This window comes from Balaenoptera borealis, assembly GCF_965194805.1.
Source record: "Balaenoptera borealis genome assembly, chromosome: 2".
Taxonomy (NCBI): Eukaryota; Metazoa; Chordata; class Mammalia; order Artiodactyla; family Balaenopteridae; genus Balaenoptera; species Balaenoptera borealis.
Window position 1 is genome coordinate 119684558 of NC_138867.1, and position 18078 is coordinate 119702635.

The following is an 18078-nucleotide window of genomic DNA, read 5'->3' on the forward strand; positions in this document are numbered from 1 at the left end:
GGCCTCCAGTTCCCCATGAAACTGATGGCTGGACACAGAAATGCTGACTTGGCTGCAAGCACTCACATCTTTCTGATCTGTTGGTCAGCAGCAATGACAGCATGAAGATGACCTTTGCCTGTCTTCAAAGGCTCACGTGAAGGCATCTCACTGGTAAAACCTAATTTACATCCAGAATAATAATTCAAATGAGTCTGTAAAATGGAGTTTTAAGCTTTGCAGACCCTAAATTTTTAAAAAGTTAATAAATGGAAGTAGGAATGGATGACAGGTGCCAATAGCACACTAGGGAAGCATCATTGCTTCAAAGGATCTTGTCCCAGAAATTGAATTTAGTACTTAATTGCTTTGAGGGCTAAACTTTCAGTGGAACAAGAATTTTTTGGCTACAAAACACACCACCGGGACTTCCCTGGTGGCGCAGTGGTTGAGAATCCACCTGCCAATGCAGGGGACAAGGGTTTGAGCCCTGGTCCGGGAAGATCCCACATGCCGTGGAGCAACTAAGCCCGTGAGCCACAACTACTGAGCCTGTGTGCTGCAACTACTGAAGCCTGCGCGCCTAGAGCCTGTGCTCTGCAACAAGAGAAGCCACCGGGATGAGAAGCCCACGCACCGCAACAAAGAGTAGTCCCCACTCACTGCAACTAGAGAAAGCCCGTGCACAGCAACGAAGACCCAACACAGCCAAAAATAAATAAATAATTTTAATAAATAAATAAATAAATAAAACACACCACCAATATGGAGAAATACAATCATATGCTCCTCTAAAAACCAATCCAATCAGGCAATTTATTTGATCCCATCTCCTCCTAGTGGGTAGTGGGGGCTACAGCTGTGGTCTGAGTGGGTATGACATAGCTACTAATTTCACCCAAATATATGTTCTCCCATTATTTATTATTAATAGACTTCTCATTTTTAGCTGCCCATGTGGATACGTGGGCTATAGATTATACTTCCCAACTTCTGTTGTGTCTGAGGATGGTCTTATAATAAGTTATGGCCAGTGAGACATGAGCACAAGTGCCATGGAATACTTCTTAGAAGTAGTCTTTTAAAAAGGAAGGCACAGCTTTCCCTTTCTCCTATTTGCTGGTCTGAATGGCAATGTAATAGCTGGATATTAGGCAGCTGTCTTGGACTGTGAGGTAAAGGTCATGTCCTGAAGATGGTAAAGCAACAAAATGGAATGGGACTGGGTCCCAGATATCATGCGGTGCATTTCAGCCACTAGCCTTATTTTATGAGAGAAAAATAAAATTCTATTTTGTGTAGGCAGTTGTTGTTAGGGTTTTTCTATTATTTCAGGCTAAAATTATATAGAACATTTCTATATATAGAAATTATATAGAACATAATTCTAGCTGATATAGTAAGCTTTTTAAATAAAGTGATATTTAAGATAAGAACCAAAGAATGAATAGAGAAAATTGTGAGACTTACATGCATTTCTTAGAAATCAAGGTTTATTGAGAACAAATAGGCTAAGCAAACAACTCAGGATTCAAGAAAAACAATTTAAAAAATAAAGAAAATAAAAGAAATGGAATTTATAAATATAAAAGCATAAATTAAATAGAATAAAAACCACATAGATTTGACCAATTAAACACAAGTCTATTTCTCTGAAAAATTCAAGGGTATTTTGAGATAAATTGGTGGATTGGACATGTGCCTTTAATTTGGCTCTCTCTAAAAATGCACTAACACAAAAGTGAAGAGATATTTTCAAAAATATAAACCTACAAGGATGGAGAGAATAAGGTATAAGACAGCAGATAAAAATTTTAGTAGCTGGAAAGCAGATGGATAACTTAGTAGAACTGATAAACCAACTACCCATCCTGAAGTAGGAAAAGCTGAGAACCAATCATGGTTAGACTGCAGGATTTTCAGAAGTATTGGATATCAGAACTATCAGCCCTAGATACTCTGGAAATGATGACAGGGTGCCAAATAAGGAGAATTGTGTTAAAATTGCCTGAGAATCAGTTAAATTTCTAATGGTCAAATCACTTTCCCTGACTCCAGTCACTGAGTAACCTACTTTCCCATCCCTAGCATAAGTCTGGAGTTTTGTTTTCTGATGACTGAAGGAAAAGAGAGTCATCATATTAGAGGGTCCACAGTCAAAACTGAGGGCAGGGGTAATATTGGTAGTGGAAATAGGTGACCATCTAAACAGTGAATGCTGATTGTTAAAATGCTATTTTAGTCACTGGGACCAATTACAAATATTTCAGTTTTCCTCCTCTCAGACACATGGTAGAATTTCAATTCTATTTCCTCTTTAAAATACATGTGGCTATGTAATTTCATTTCACCATTAAAATGGGAGAAGTGACATATATTATTTCTGGGCTGGAGCTTTTGGAGACAGTGCATGGTTTAACACATTTACTTTGCCCACTATAGTGATCATGAAAGCCTTTGTAGAGATGGGAGTCTCCAGAAGCCTGGATCCCTCACTGACAGCTGTGAGGAGGGTCCCATGCTGAACTGTATGGGACATGTAATGTGAGAAAGAAATCAACCTTCATTGTGTTAAATCACTGAGATTTGGAGTAACTGTTTAGTATTGAAGCATAACCTAACCTATCCTGAATAATGCAGGCCTACACTCCACTTCCCCCATTCAATCCTTTACCTTTTCAATCCATACCTTTTCCTCCTGGGTAGGAGATTTTTAAAGAGCTGGGGAATCTGACCAGTCCAAGTGAAAAGACCTAATCACACTGACACTGGGGTTTCTCCAACAACAAGAGCTCCCAGTTCACCTTAGAGTAATAATCAGAATGGACAAGCCCTGATAACATGCTCAAAACTATTACTGAGCTCTTTAGTCTCCCCAACTAAATCAAGAACAGACACCTGAATGAGACTCCTAAGAAAGTTTCTAAGAAGAAGTATAGAAATAAAAACAAAGCAGTATGGTGTAAGGAATAGATCTTAATTTTATCTTTTTCCAAATAGTTATATAATTGATAAAAAAACTTTATTAAAACCCTTTTCTCAATGGAAAAAAAAAGAAATAAAAACAAAGCAAAAAAAAAAGGGTAAATTGGAGAAAATAGAAAGTTTCTAAGAGCAGGAGGAAATTAGTTTCCTAGATGAAACTGCTTACCAATTGTCCTGTACAATGGATGAAAATAAGCTCAAACAAAGACACATCAGTGTTTAATTTTCAAATGCTTGGGACAATGACAATATACTACAAGAAGAACTAAAAATACAGGTCTCATATAGAAGATATAAAATAAAATTCACTTTAGACTTCTTAACAAACACGTTGGTTTAGAGCTCATGGACAAAATATTTTAAAATTTTGAAGAAAAATTATTTCCAACCTAAAACTCTATAATCAGTCAAACTTACAATCAAGTTTGAGAGTAAAATAAAGATAATTTAATACACTCAAGGTCACAACAAAATTTACCTCTCATACACCCTTCTCTGGAAACTACTAGCAGATATCTATCAAAATGTGAGAGTAATCTAGGAGAGAGGAAGTAAGAATAAAGAGAAAAGAGATGATCCAAAGCAGAACAAGTGACGGACTTCCCTGGTGGTCCAGTGGTTAAGACTCCATGCTCCCAGTGCAGGGGACCCAGGTTCGATCCCTGGTCAGGGAACTAGATCCCACATGCCACAGCTAAGAGCCCGCATGCTGCAACTAAAGATCCCACATGCCGCAACGAAGATCCTACATGCCGCAACTAAGACCCGGTGTAGCCAAATAAATAAATATTAAAACAAAACAAACAAACAAACAAAAACGAAAGCAGAACAAGTAAAATGAATCTCCACATGATGTTGAAGGATGATCCCAGGATGACACTTGTCTCCAGTATAGTGAACAACTAGTCCAGTTTGGAGCTGTATGACTCAAGAGACAGGCATTTCGAAGGATATCATCAGCAAGTCCCCTGACACATCTTCAATCAGATGAAACTCTTGGAGGATGTGATCTCTTAAAGCTATAGAATAAACCAAAAAAGAGGAAGAATAAAATCCTTGAAACAGGAAACCCAATCAGAATAAAAGGCAAAGGGAATTCCAAGAATGATAGCAAAGGAAAGTTCCAGGATGAGACCTGTGCAGCAGATGTAGAGAGCAACGACTCAATTTAAAGGAGAATTGATATCTCAGGAGACATGGGAATGACCATGTGGAAAATTGTACTGAGAGGAATTGGAAGTGTGAGAAGAATAGGTGACATATCTAAAGAAAACCAAGCAAATGAAAAGGCAAGGCAATCATTAACTTTAAGAAAATAAAAGTGGGACTTCCCTGGTGATGCAGTAGTTAAGAATCTGCCTGCCAATGCAGGGGACATGGGATAAAACTGGACAGCCAAATGCAAAATAATGAAACTAGACCACTGTCTTACACCATACATAAATATCAACTCAAAATGGATTAAAGACTTGAATGTAAGACCTGAAACCATAAAACTCCCAGGAGAAAACATAGGCAGTATGCTCTTTGATATTGGTCTTAATTTCTTCCTGGATATGTCTCTTCAGGCAAGGGAAACAAAAACGAAAATAAACAAATGAGACTACATCAAACTAAAAAGCTTCTGCACAGCAAAGGAAACCATCAACAAAACAAAAGGACAACCTAAAGAATGGGTGAAGATATTTGCAAATCATATATCCAATAAGGGGTTAATATCCAAAATATATAAAGACTCATATAACTCAACAAAAACAAAACAACCTGATTTAAAAATGAGCAGAGGATCTGAACAGAGATTTTTCCAAAGAAGACAAAGAGATGGCCAACAGCCACATCAAAAGATATTCAACCATCACTAATTTTAAGGAAATGCAAATCAAAACCACAGTGAGATATCATCTCACACCCATTAGAATGGCTATTATCAAAAAGGCAAGAAATAACAAATGTTGGAGAGGATATGGAGAAAAGGGAATCCTCATATACTGTTGGTGGGAATGTAATTTGTGCAGCCACTATGGAAAACAGTATGGAGATTCCTCAAAAAACTAAGAATAGAACTACCATATGATGCAGCTATTCCACTTCTGGATATTTACCTAAAGAAAATGAAAACACTAATTTAGAAAGATATATTCACCCCATGTTCATTGCAGCATTATTCAAGATAGCAAAGATATGGAAACAACCTAAGTGCCCATCGACAGATAAATGGATAAAGAAGATGTGATACACACGCATACAATGCAATACTACTCAGCACAAAAAAGATGAAATCTTGCCATCTGCTACAACATGGATGGACCCTGAGGATATTATCCTAAGTGAAATAAGTCAGAGGGAGAAAGACAAATACTGTATGATTTCACTCATATGTGAAATACAAAAAACCAAAAACAAAATAAACTAACAAACCAAACCAAACAAAAACAAACATATAGATATAGAGAACAGAGTAGTGGGACTTCCCTGGCAGTCCAATGGTTCAGACTCTGCCCTTCCAATGCAGGGGGTGTGGGTTTGATCCCTGGTTGGGGAACTAAGATCCCACGTGCCATGTGGCATGGCAAAAAAAAATTTTTTTTAATTAAAAAAAAAATACACAAAAATATAGAGAACAGAGTAGTGGCCACCAGAGGAGAAGAGGTGTAGGGGTAGGATGAAATGTGTAAAGGGGGTCAACTGTGTAGTTGAAAACTAAACTTTTAGTGGTGAGCACACCATAGTGTATACAGAAGTCAAAATATAATATACACATGAAACTTATATAAGGTTATAAACCAATGTTACCTCAAAAAAAAAAGTCTCCTTATTGGTAAGGGAAGTAGGAAAATGAGGAGGGAAAGTGCAGAAAACTACTGTATTTTCTTATAAACCTTTTAGTACTATTTGATTTTGAATCAAGGTCATAGATTATTTGAAAAAATTGTATTTTAAAAGATCAGTAAAATAGAGATCTTGCAAAGTCTCCTCAAGGATAAAAAGGAGGGGACTTCCCTGGTGGTCCAGTGGTTAAGACTCCGCGCTCCCGACGCAGGGGGCCCAGGTTCGACCCCTGGTCAGGTAACTAGATCCCGCATGCCACAGCTAAAGATTCCGTGTGCCACAACTAAGACCCGGTGCAGCCAAATAAATAAAAATTTTTAAAAATGTCCTATACTGCCAAAAACAAACAAAAAAGAATAAAAAGGAGATAAAGTACTAAATATTACTAATAAGAATAGAGTTATAACTAGAGATAAATAATGCAATGAAAACATAATACCAAAATGTTTGCAAATCCAGATAAAATAAATGGTTTTTGAAAGTAAGCCACAAGGGCTTCCCTGGTGGCACAGTGGTTGAGAATCTGCCTGCCAATGCAGGGGACATGGGTTCGAGCCCTGGTCTGGGAAGATCCCACATGCTGCAGAGCAACTAGGCCCATGAGCCACAATTGCTGAGCCTGTGCGTCTGGAGCCTGTGCTCCGCCACAAGAGAGGCCGCAAGAGTGAGAGGCCCGCGCACCGCGATGAAGAGGGGCCCCCACTTGCCGCAACTAGAGAAAGCCCTCGCGCAGAAACGAAGACCCAACACAGCCATAAATAAATAAATAAATAAATAAAAATTAAAAAAAAAAAAGTAAACCACAAATTACTTTAAAAAGAAACAAAACCCGAACAGATTAATAACCAAAAGTAAAATGTAAAAGATAATCATAGATTTACCACCCAAACCCAACCCATTTAAAAGGCAAGTTGTAATAAAGCATGTAGAAACAGATGATAATATAATTATAAAAACTATTCTGTTGCATAAAAATAGATGGAAAGCTTCCTAATCCATACTACAAGGCCAGGATATTTAATACCAAAACCATATAAGTTAAACACACACATTCATGTATACACACAGAGCAGCATGGGCCAGAAAAATCCTAAAACTATGTTGGCTCATCAAATCCATCTGTGCATTAAAACAATAATATGTAATGGTTAAATATCATTTATATCAAGAACTCAATTAAAAAGCTAAAGAATAAATTTCAACAGATGTCAAAAATTACTCTAAAATATTAAAGAATAAAGAAAAATAAGAAAACTTTTTTGATCCAAAAAATAGAGCATTTACCCCAAACTGAGATCAGCCATCATAGTTAAAGATGAAATACTAGGAGCGCTTCCACAAAGGCAAGAATGACACCTGCTTGCTACTATTAATTTTAAGAGTATTCATTGCATACTCTTGGAAATGCCAGTCATGTGAACACTAACATATACATAATTCTTAAATCAGGTGAAGGGTGGAGGATGGGGGGTAGAAAATGTTCCAAAAAATATGGCGGATAAAGAGTGAAGACCTTGAAACTGGAAGGATTATTTCATTCACAAGAAACTGAAAAAAGGCCAGTTACTCTGAAGGGTGTACAGCATTATTGTTAAGCAGTTTACAAATAAACAAAAGGCTCTCGACCAATATATGTTGATTTTTTGATGGAGACTTCATTTTCTTATATATTCTTTACTATCAATCTTAAAAACAGGAAAAGGTTTTCTTAGGATTAACTCCTGGTGGGAAGCCAGAGTTTAATTTTGTGCACCTAAATTAAGGAAAAAGACTGATTTATTTTTCTGAGAATGCAGACTCACAGAGAGGGATACGATGTAAGCATTTACATACTAGGATTACTGTGGCCAGTTGAGGAAAAATATGAAATGAAACAGCAAAGACACTAGGGGAAAAAAAAAATCACTCCTACTCCAGCTCTTAATCCGCCATCTTTTTGTTCTATTCCTGAAATTGGGAGTAACATCCACAAAACGCAAGGTGGCGCTGCAGGCTAAAAAGAGAACAAAATATTCGCATAAAGGATGTTGCAGATTCCAGTGTTAAGAGGAAAGCTGACCAGACTAGAAAAGTCGAGGAAAGGAAGCTGTGGTAATAGGTGTTGGGAGAAAGTGGGGATCCCTCCCCACAAGCATTGCTATTATCCAGCTCATTTCTAAGGATTTGGCTGATGCCATTTCTGAATTGCTCGAGGCAGAGAAAAAGTGTTTTTGGAAGACTGGTTAAACAAAGAATGGAGGCCAGAGTGGGGCGTGCTGTGCAGCAAAGGCAAGTACTATTTCTTTGTATTTCTGCGAGTGTCTTGGGCTGGCGGGGAACCGCTACTGTATTTTGTGGAAGAGGAAGCTGAAAAAGGCACCTTTCTGGCCAACCTAGCAAATGACCCGGGGTTGGGGGAACTATCAGCCCGGGGACCTAGAATCATATCAGACCAGGACACAGGATTTTTACTACTCGATCTGCTTACTGGTGATTTATTTCTAAATGAGAAATTAGACCGACAGGAACTGTGTGGCCCCACAGAGCCTTGTGTGCTGCCTTTCCAGTTGTTACTGGAAAAGCCTCTTCAGATTTTCCGTGCTGAGTTATGGGTCAGAGACATCAACGATCATTCTCCAGTATTTCTAGATAGAGAGATTCCCTTGAAAATATTAGAAGGTACCACTCCAGGGGCGGCATTTCTCTTAGAAAGTGCACAGGATTCAGATGTTGGAACCAACAACCTGAGAAACTACACCATCAGCCCCAATGCCTATTTCCACATTAATGTCCATGACAGTGGCGAGGGGATTATCTATCCTGAATTGGTGCTGGATAGACTGCTGGATCAAGAAGAGGTGCCTGAGCTCAGTTTACTCCTCACCGCCTTGGATGGTGGCTCTCCAACCAGCTCTGGAACTGCCCTGGTATGCATCCTGGTTTTGGACATCAATGACAATGCCCATGAATTTGTACAGTCTCTCTACAAGGTGCAGGTGCCTGAGGATAGCCTTGTTGGCTCTCTGGTTGTCACAGTGTCAGCTAGACATTTAGATACCGGAAGTAACGGGGAAATAGTTTATGCATTTTTTTATGCTACTGAAAGAATTCTCAAAACGTTTCAAATCAATCCAACATCTGGCAATCTTCATCTTAAAGCTGAATTGAACTATGAGGCAATGCAAACTTATACATTAACTATTCAGGCCAAAGATGGCAGAGGACTTTCTGGAAAATGTACGACGGTGGTTCAGGTAACAGATATAAATGACAATCCACCAGAACTACTCATGTCATCACTTACTACAGCAATTAAAGAAAACTCACCTGAGACAGTCATAGCTGTTTTTAGGATTCGAGACAGAGATTCAGGGAACAATGCAAAGATGGTGTGCTCCATCCAAGACGATCTCCCCTTCGTCCTGAAGCCACCTGTAGAGAATTACTACACTCTGGTAACCGATAGCCCTCTGAACAAAGAGAAAAGAGCCGAGTACAACATCACCATCACCGTCACTGACATGGGAACCCCCAGGCTGAAAACCGAGCACAACATAACCGTGCTGGTGCCCGACGTCAACGACAACGCCCCCGCCTTCACCCAGACCTCCTACACCCTGTCCGTCCGCGAGAACAACAGCCCCGCCCTGCACATCGGCACCGTCCGCGCCACAGACAGAGACGCGGGCGCCAACGCCCAGGTCACCTACTCGCTGCTGCCACTCCTCGACCCGCACGTGCCCCTGGCCTCCCTGGTGTCCATCAACCCGGACAACGGCCACCTGTTCGCCCTGAGGTCCCTGGACTACGAGGCCCTGCGGGCGTTCGAGTTCCGCGTGGGCGCCGCCGACCGCGGCTCGCCCGCGCTCAGCAGCCAGGCGCTGGTGCGCGTGCTCGTGGCGGACGACAACGACAACGCGCCCTTCGTGCTGTACCCGCTGCAGAACGCCTCGGCGCCCTGCACCGAGCTGGTGCCCAGGGCGGCCGAGGCGGGCTACCTGGTGACCAAGGTGGTGGCGGTGGACGGCGACTCGGGCCAGAACGCCTGGCTGTCGTACCAGCTGCTCAAGGCCACGGAGCCCGGGCTGTTCGGCGTGTGGGCGCACAACGGCGAGGTGCGCACGGCCCGGCTGCTGAGCGAGCGCGACGCGGCCAAGCACAGGCTGGTGGTGCTGGTCAAGGACAACGGCGAGCCGCCGCTGTCGGCCAGCGTCACGCTGCACGTGCTGCTGGTGGACGGCTTCTCGCAGCCCTACCTGCCGGCCCCGGAAGCGGAAGCGGCGGACGCGGCGCCGGCCGACCCGCTCACCGTCTACCTGGTGGTCGCCTTGGCGTCGGTGTCGTCGCTCTTCCTCTTCTCGGTGCTGGTGTTCGTCGCGGTGCGGCTGTGCAGGCGGGGCGGGGCGGCCTCGGTGGGTCGCTGCTCGGTGCCCGAGGGCCCCTTTCCGGGCCACCTGGTGGACGTCAGCGGCACGGGGACCCTGTCCCAGAGCTACCAGCACGAGGTGTGTCTGCGGGGAGGTATTGGGACCAGCGAGTTCAAGTTCCTGAAGCCGATTATCACCAATCTCGCATCCCAGAGCATAGGCAGGAAAAGTGGAAGAATATCCCTCATATCAGAATGATTTGGGTTTCTGATAAAGAATGAAAAATAAATGCCGGTGTTCTATCTGTGAATATATTCCTATTAAGAAATTTATCTCGATTTACCTGTAGAGGAGTGCTTTCACATCATTGCAAGTATTCTTAAGGTCATAGAATAAATTTCTTTACACAGAAAAGGATTCAGCTTCAGCCCCAAGAACACTCCACAAAGCATGGATTGTTTATTGTCACCTTTTGTCTCAGTTATGCTTTGTGTGCAGTCTATTACATGACAAATCTTGTTTGAGATGTTTTTAAATTGGAATTCACTGTCTTCAAATATTATTGCTAGTTTTATTTTCTAAGTTGATTAGAGTGCTCTACAAGTATACCTACCCTAACTTTTTAAAAAAGCACTTACTATGCATCATACACTATTTTAACACTTTTAATTTTAGAAGTAATCCTATGACGGGAGGTATTTTAGAAATGAGCAAATAGATGTTCATAGACATTCAGTGAGTTCACTAAGGTCACCAACTAATAAATGGCAGAGCTAAGCATCTCTCCTAAATCTTCTGATTCTGGGGCCTTGCTGTGATGCTATACTGTTTTCTCTTGTTAGATATCACCCAGCAAGTTCCTCCCTAATTAAGGAGAAATCTTTTTCTCATACTCATATTCCTGTTCAGTGTTTTGTATATTTGCAAAGAATAAGATATGTATTTGTGGTTTTATTTTTTTATAAATAATCCAGTTTTTCTGGATCAATTATTCAACTATTATTTTTAAAGCTCTGATCTATCCAAATCTCAAGTAAAAAAAATTGAAAGATCAAGCTGTGCTTTCTCCTTGTTATCTGAATATGTGACCTTCATTTCACAGAAAAGATTAATGACCATGAATAGAAACATTACATAATTTTGATCGCTTCATTTGTTTATTTTCCTCACATTGCAGAAATTTTCCTACAGTAGTCCCTACCTTTTTAACACGTTTTTCTCCTTTAATTTGAAAGTTTATTTTTTAAAGTTTCTATTCAATATACTTCAGTGCTGAATCGGAAAAGTATAAGAAAAAGAATACTTTTAAATATGTAATATTAAAGAGAAACAAATTATAATTGAATTACTTAAAGATTCTGGAGAGTTAAGGAGAAGCTTTGTTATAATAATCTGTAACTGCTTTTTCTTTAACAGTTATCCAGATCATTTTTGCAGAGCTGTATTCTGAATATATCATAAGCTAGTGCTGATAACTCTTAAAATAGTAATATTACTGTGCATTACTAATGGAATGTAGTCTAACGACAAAAAAAAAAAAGAACCTCACAGCATTAAAATCTTAAGTTGTTTCCATGGCGTCAGGATAAAATTTAGTTTTTCAAGCAAATCAATGGCATGGAAAAGGGGAGGAGGGAATCTTACACAATGAGAGAAATTAAGACATACCAACCAAATGCAATGGATAGTGGATCTTGTTTAATCTTGATTCAAACAATCATAACAACTTTGAAATAACTGGAAAAATCTGAATATAGATGGGATATTAAACAATATTAACTTAATTTCTTAGGTGTGGTAAGGGCATTGTAGTGAGGTTTTTTTAAGACGTTAAAAGTTAGAGATTTATAATGAAGTTTTATGGGTAAAAATTTAGTTTGGGATGTGAAAATGTTGGGGAGATAGGGTAAACAATTGTGGCAAAATATTGATAATTGTTCTAGCTAGTTATGAGTACCTGGCGTTCATAGTACTATTTCCATTCATTATGGGGTTTGAAAATTTTCAAAATAAAAGGTTTTTAAAAATTGACACTGTAAGAAGAGAAGAGGACACCCTTCTGAGATACAGAATCATCGCTACCATCACAGATTATACACGTATTAGAGAGATTCTCCAGCCTTTCCGGTTTCATCGTTTGATATGATAACTTCATTCTGAAATAATGCTGCTCATGAATTCTTCTACCACGTGAATCTTGGGGGGTTTTCTAGTTATGACAATGGATTAATGCAAATTGAGCTACCTGATGGCATCACATTACATGCCTGGTATGTGTGTGTGTGTGTGTGTGTGTGTGTGTGTGGTTAATCTCTTTCTGCCTCAGTTTCCCCATCTGTAATATGAGGAACTCACAGCAGCCCTATGTAGTAAGTACCATTAATATCTCCACCTTAGACAGATGAGAAAACTGAGGCAGAGGTTAAATAACGTGTCCAAGGTTCACAGCTACTAATTATTCCCATAGTTCATGGCAATAAAAGTATATAATTCTGAAAGTTTTCTGTTATTATATATATATATTTAAATATATATATATTTAAATTTCTGCATATAGTCTTTCTTCTCAGGCAAACTGTTACATAAATATTTTCTTTTTGCTCCAAACTCAATTAGCATTATTGAAAGTAGTCTCTACTAATATCATTTCTCCTGTATGGCCCTCAGACAATTGCCTCAACCTTAGGGTTCAGAGATAGTAAAAATAGTATTGTAACCTTACATAGCTCGGTGATACGTACTGGCAAGAGTTGGGAATATTGGGGAGTTGCCTGGTGGTGCCGGGTTCAGTGCCTGGTCGGGGAACTGAGATCCTGCAAGCCAGGATGCTCAGCCAAAATTTAAAAAAAAAAAAAAAAGAGCTGGGAACATTGCATCCATTTTCAACCAAGAAAATGTAAGATCCTCTGAGGACGCGTGGTGGCGCTGCACGATAAGGTACAAACCGGAACCGCAGCTGCGTCTCCATTAACAGGCAAAACTCAACAGCAGAGCCTGGAAGCCCACGGGAAGCTTGGATGCCACAGAAGGAGGACTGGGTCCTCTGTAAAGGACTACTCACTGGAATATTTCTGAAGTACCTTGTGGAATAACTACAGTCTCAGAAACGTACTGAGGCCTTTACAGCTCAGCGGAACCCCCCTCGCCACAGGCTATACCGAGCAAGAACAATGGAGGCCAGCAGGAAGGTCATTTGCAGACAAAGGCAAGTCTTTTTCTTCTTTTTCTTCTTGGGCTTAGCTCAGGCGGGCTCTGAATTTAGGCGTTATTCTGTGGTGGAGGAAACTGAGGGGAGCTCTTTTGTAACCAATTTAGCAAAAGACCTGGGTCTGGGGCAGGGGGAACTCTCCAGGCGGGGAGCTAGGGTCATTTCCAAAGGAAACAAACTGTATTTGCAGCTCGATCAGGAGACTGGGGATTTACTGCTAAATGAGAAACTGGACCGCGAAGAACTGTGTGGTCAGACAGAGCCCTGTATGCTGCGTTTCCAGGTGTTGCTAGAGAATCCCTTAGAGTTTTTTCAAGCTGAGCTACAGGTAATAGACATAAATGACCATGCTCCGGTGTTCATGGACAGAGATATGTTGCTAAAAATATCAGAAAGCAGTCCTCCTGGAACTAAGTTTCCTCTGAAGAACGCTCAGGACATGGATGTAGGCCGAAACAATATTGAAAACTATATAATCAGTCCCAACTCCTATTTTCGGGTCCTCACCCGCAAACGCAGCGATGGCAGGAAATATCCGGAACTTGTGCTGGACAAACTGCTGGATCGGGAGGAGGAACCTGAGCTCAGGTTAACCCTCACTGCTCAGGATGGCGGTTCTCCACCCCGGTTTGGCACCGCTCAGGTCTACATCGAAGTCGTGGACATCAACGATAATGCCCCTGAATTTGAGCCGCCTTTCTATAGGGTGCAGATCCCCGAGGACAGTCCCATAGGCTACCTGATTGTCAAAGTCACTGCTACGGATATAGACATAGGAGTCAATAGAGAGATTTCCTATTCACTTTTCCAGGCTTCAGAAGAGATTAGCAAAACCTTTGAGATCAACGCCATGACGGGAGAAATTCGACTCAAAAAACAACTTGATTTCGAAATAACTCAGTCTTATGAGGTCAATATCGAGGCCAGAGATACTGGAAGTCTTTCTGGGAAATGCACCGTTCTGACTCAAGTCATGGATGTGAACGACAATGCTCCAGAAGTCACCATGTCTGCACTTACCAGGCAGATCCCCGAGAACTCGCCTGAGACTGTGGTTGCAGTTTTCAGTGTTTCAGATCTTGATTCTGAAGAGAATGGGAAAATAAGTTGCTACATTCAGGACGATTTACCTTTTCTCCTTAAATCTTCCATGGAAAACTTTTATACCCTAGTAACAGAGAGACCGCTAGACAGAGAGACCAGAGCAGAATACAACGTCACCATCACCGTCACAGATATGGGAACCCCCAGGCTGAAAACCGAGCACAACATAACCGTGCTGGTGTCCGACGTCAACGACAACGCCCCCGCCTTCACCCAGACCTCCTACACCCTGTCCGTCCGCGAGAACAACAGCCCCGCCCTGCACATCGGTACCGTCCGCGCCACAGACAGAGACGCGGGCGCCAACGCCCAGGTCACCTACTCGCTGCTGCCGCCCCTCCACCCGCACGTGCCCCTGGCCTCCCTGGTGTCCATCAACCCGGACAACGGCCACCTGTTCGCCCTGAGGTCCCTGGACTACGAGGCCCTGCGGGCGTTCGAGTTCCGCGTGGGCGCCGCCGACCGCGGCTCGCCCGCGCTCAGCAGCCAGGCGCTGGTGCGCGTGCTCGTGGCGGACGACAACGACAACGCGCCCTTCGTGCTGTACCCGCTGCAGAACGCCTCGGCGCCCTGCACCGAGCTGGTGCCCAGGGCGGCCGAGGCGGGCTACCTGGTGACCAAGGTGGTGGCGGTGGACGGCGACTCGGGCCAGAACGCCTGGCTGTCGTACCAGCTGCTCAAGGCCACGGAGCCCGGGCTGTTCGGCGTGTGGGCGCACAACGGCGAGGTGCGCACGGCCCGGCTGCTGAGCGAGCGCGACGCGGCCAAGCACAGGCTGGTGGTGCTGGTCAAGGACAACGGCGAGCCGCCGCTGTCGGCCAGCGTCACGCTGCACGTGCTGCTGGTGGACGGCTTCTCGCAGCCCTACCTGCCGGCCCCGGAAGCGGAAGCGGCGGACGCGGCGCCGGCCGCCCCGCTCACCGTCTACCTGGTGGTCGCCTTGGCGTCGGTGTCGTCGCTCTTCCTCTTCTCGGTGCTGGTGTTCGTCGCGGTGCGGCTGTGCAGGCGGGGCGGGGCGGCCTCGGTGGGTCGCTGCTCGGTGCCCGAGGGCCCCTTTCCGGGCCACCTGGTGGACGTCAGCGGCACGGGGACCCTGTCCCAGAGCTACCAGTACGAGGTGTGTCTGAAGGGGGGCTCTGGGACCAGCGAGTTCAAGTTTCTGAAGCCAATTGTGACCAATTTTCAGGGCCATTCCCCTGGCCCAGATATAGAAGAAACCCCCAACTTTAGGAAAGATTTTGGTTTCAGTATTCAGTGACAGTAATTGTTTTTCACGTTCCATATATTTTAAATTGATGATACTTCAAGGTGATGGTTTTTCTGGCAACCTATCATGAACTTTTAAACTACACTAAACTTGCTTGCAAATTTTGTTTTAAAGAATGGTATCTTTTCTTCATTACTGTAAGAAGATTAATGGTCCTAAATCTTGCCTCTCAAAATACTGTTGAAGTCAATAAATGTACAGGTCCTTTCTGGCATAGCTTAGAAGTGTGTTAGATTAAAAAACAGTGGGAAATTAATTCTATATAATTAGTTATATTTCCTTGAGTTTTTCTTATTAGGTTTTAAACCATTAAGTACATAAGAGCAGTACTGCATTAACACACTGAAGCATGCCCAATCAGGAAGGAGAGAGAACTGGTACAGTGAGAATCTGGTTCTTACTTTATTCTGCTCTCATAGCACTTTAATCTTATTTTCTCTTATTAATTGTGCTTCCTTTCATTAATATACCAGTGTTAGTTTTAATATAGTTAATGTAATTGCTTTCCATTTAGTTTCGCTAGTGTAAAAGGGGAGAAAAAGCTACACTGTGTTTATCCAGTGTGATGAAAGGGCATAGTAGGAAATTGGCTTTTCCCACTTGAGAAACATTGGTCATCTTGTGACAGAAAATGCAGTAGCTGTCTAATCTCCGTTCATCTTTTCTTCTTTGGTAACACACTCCAAATTTCATTTAGAGCATTAGTGTGCTTAGTCAAAAGAACATGTTTTCCCAGGCTCCTTGGCAGCTAAAACGGGACATTTGACTACATGTATATGCAAATGTTGTTAGAGACTTCCAAGAAGGCCATTAAAAGGGAGGTGACTCATCTAGGAAGGGGTCCCTTTTTGTCCTTCCCTAACTGCTTCTTGCTGCTTGGAATGTGGGAGTCTTGGTTGGAACACAATCAGTCATATTGAGCCATAAAGCAACACTAAGGATGGAAATAATGGACCAAGACAGTCAGTATAGAATAAACTTTAAAGAGATGAGGATCCCTGATAATCACAGTTATCATGTCATCCCTGGATTGCTCACTTCTGAGCTTTTTTTACATGAGAAATAAAGGAATTTCTATCTCATTTAAGCCACCATCATTTTAGTTTTGTGCTACCTCCAGTGGAACCCAATCCTAATGCTGTCACAGTAAGATTTTTTGTTAAAATGTTATATAATACAATAAAATGGACAGATCTTAAGTGTATAGTTTGATCTAACTGATCTTTGTCAAGTTTTCCTTGATTTCTAATTTAGTTAAGAGTACAGAGTGCTTTACATTCATTATCTTTTTAATCCTCTGCCAAACCCTAAGGAAGTTGGCATGTTATTTCCTCTTTTACTTGTTCACAATTCTGAAGTAATAAAAGGAAAAATTTGGAATATATTCTAAGTCTACTTGAATGGAATGCCCCAGTTCTTAACCCATACGCTATCACAGCAGGCATTAACTGGTGGCATTGTCTTCCTAACAAAGGAAGTGAAATCCTTCTATTGCATGAATTGAACTCCTATGTAGAAATGTAACTTTTAGTCTGTAGCTTGCTTTTGTTTCTATACCAGAGATCACACTGCTCTGGACCAATAAACCCAAAGTTCTTACAGAAGCACTGACCTAAGTAAGCTGGGTCAGGTACCACAATTGACCTTCATCATGATCGAATCAGCCTGATTACCTTCCTGTACCTTCTCAACGTATCACATTCATTATTGCAGAAATGAAGGCCCTAAATAGGGAGTAGAATTACCCTATGGTTGTATTTCTTGAGTTTTTTTGTACTATTCCTTCAGTCTTTTTCTGTCAGTCCTAATATATATTTTCTCTTTTTTTTGGAAAGTTTATTATATACATTCTGTAAATCCCTTATTCAAATTAAATATACCGTATTCATTTTAGCACACTATTTCTTTGAAAGCAGTTGCTATTCTAGTATTGGCTCTAAATGAAATAACTAATTTCAGAAAAGTATAGGCAATGATGTGGAGGAATTTTTATCACTAAATAATTTAGAGATTCTGGAAATTAAATAGAAATAAAGCTGATAGGCTCCAGTTATTTTCTATTAAAACTAACCATATGTCTTTGACAACACCTCTTAAAAATTATGCTGAAAAAAGATTTAGAGGGTCATAAATGACTTTATTCTGAAAGGATGGCTCACAAGAGCTGAATCAGACATTCTTCAGCATTTGCTGTGATAATCCAATTTTGTAGAGTGATGAATTTTTGTTGACTCAGATGCTGGGTGCATGAAATTTCATGCTTGTGTATTCATTTTCTATTGCTACTATTAAAAATTACCACAAACTTGGTTGCTTAAAACAATAAAAATGCACTACTATATAGTTCTGTAGGTCTGATG

The 18078-nt window shown here is 41.6% G+C and overlaps 1 protein-coding gene across 1 annotated transcript; it reads left to right on the forward strand.

Annotated features, from left to right (window-relative positions):
- Window positions 1–425: 425 nt before the first annotated feature.
- Window positions 426–18057, forward strand: LOC309623491 (uncharacterized protein). The gene is given in 3 exon segments (XM_082380440.1): window positions 426–8077; window positions 8082–10395; window positions 13233–18057. Coding segments are annotated over 3 exon segments (4905 nt in total). The 5' UTR covers window positions 426–7963; the 3' UTR covers window positions 15710–18057.
- The last annotated feature ends 21 nt before the right edge of the window (window positions 18058–18078 follow it).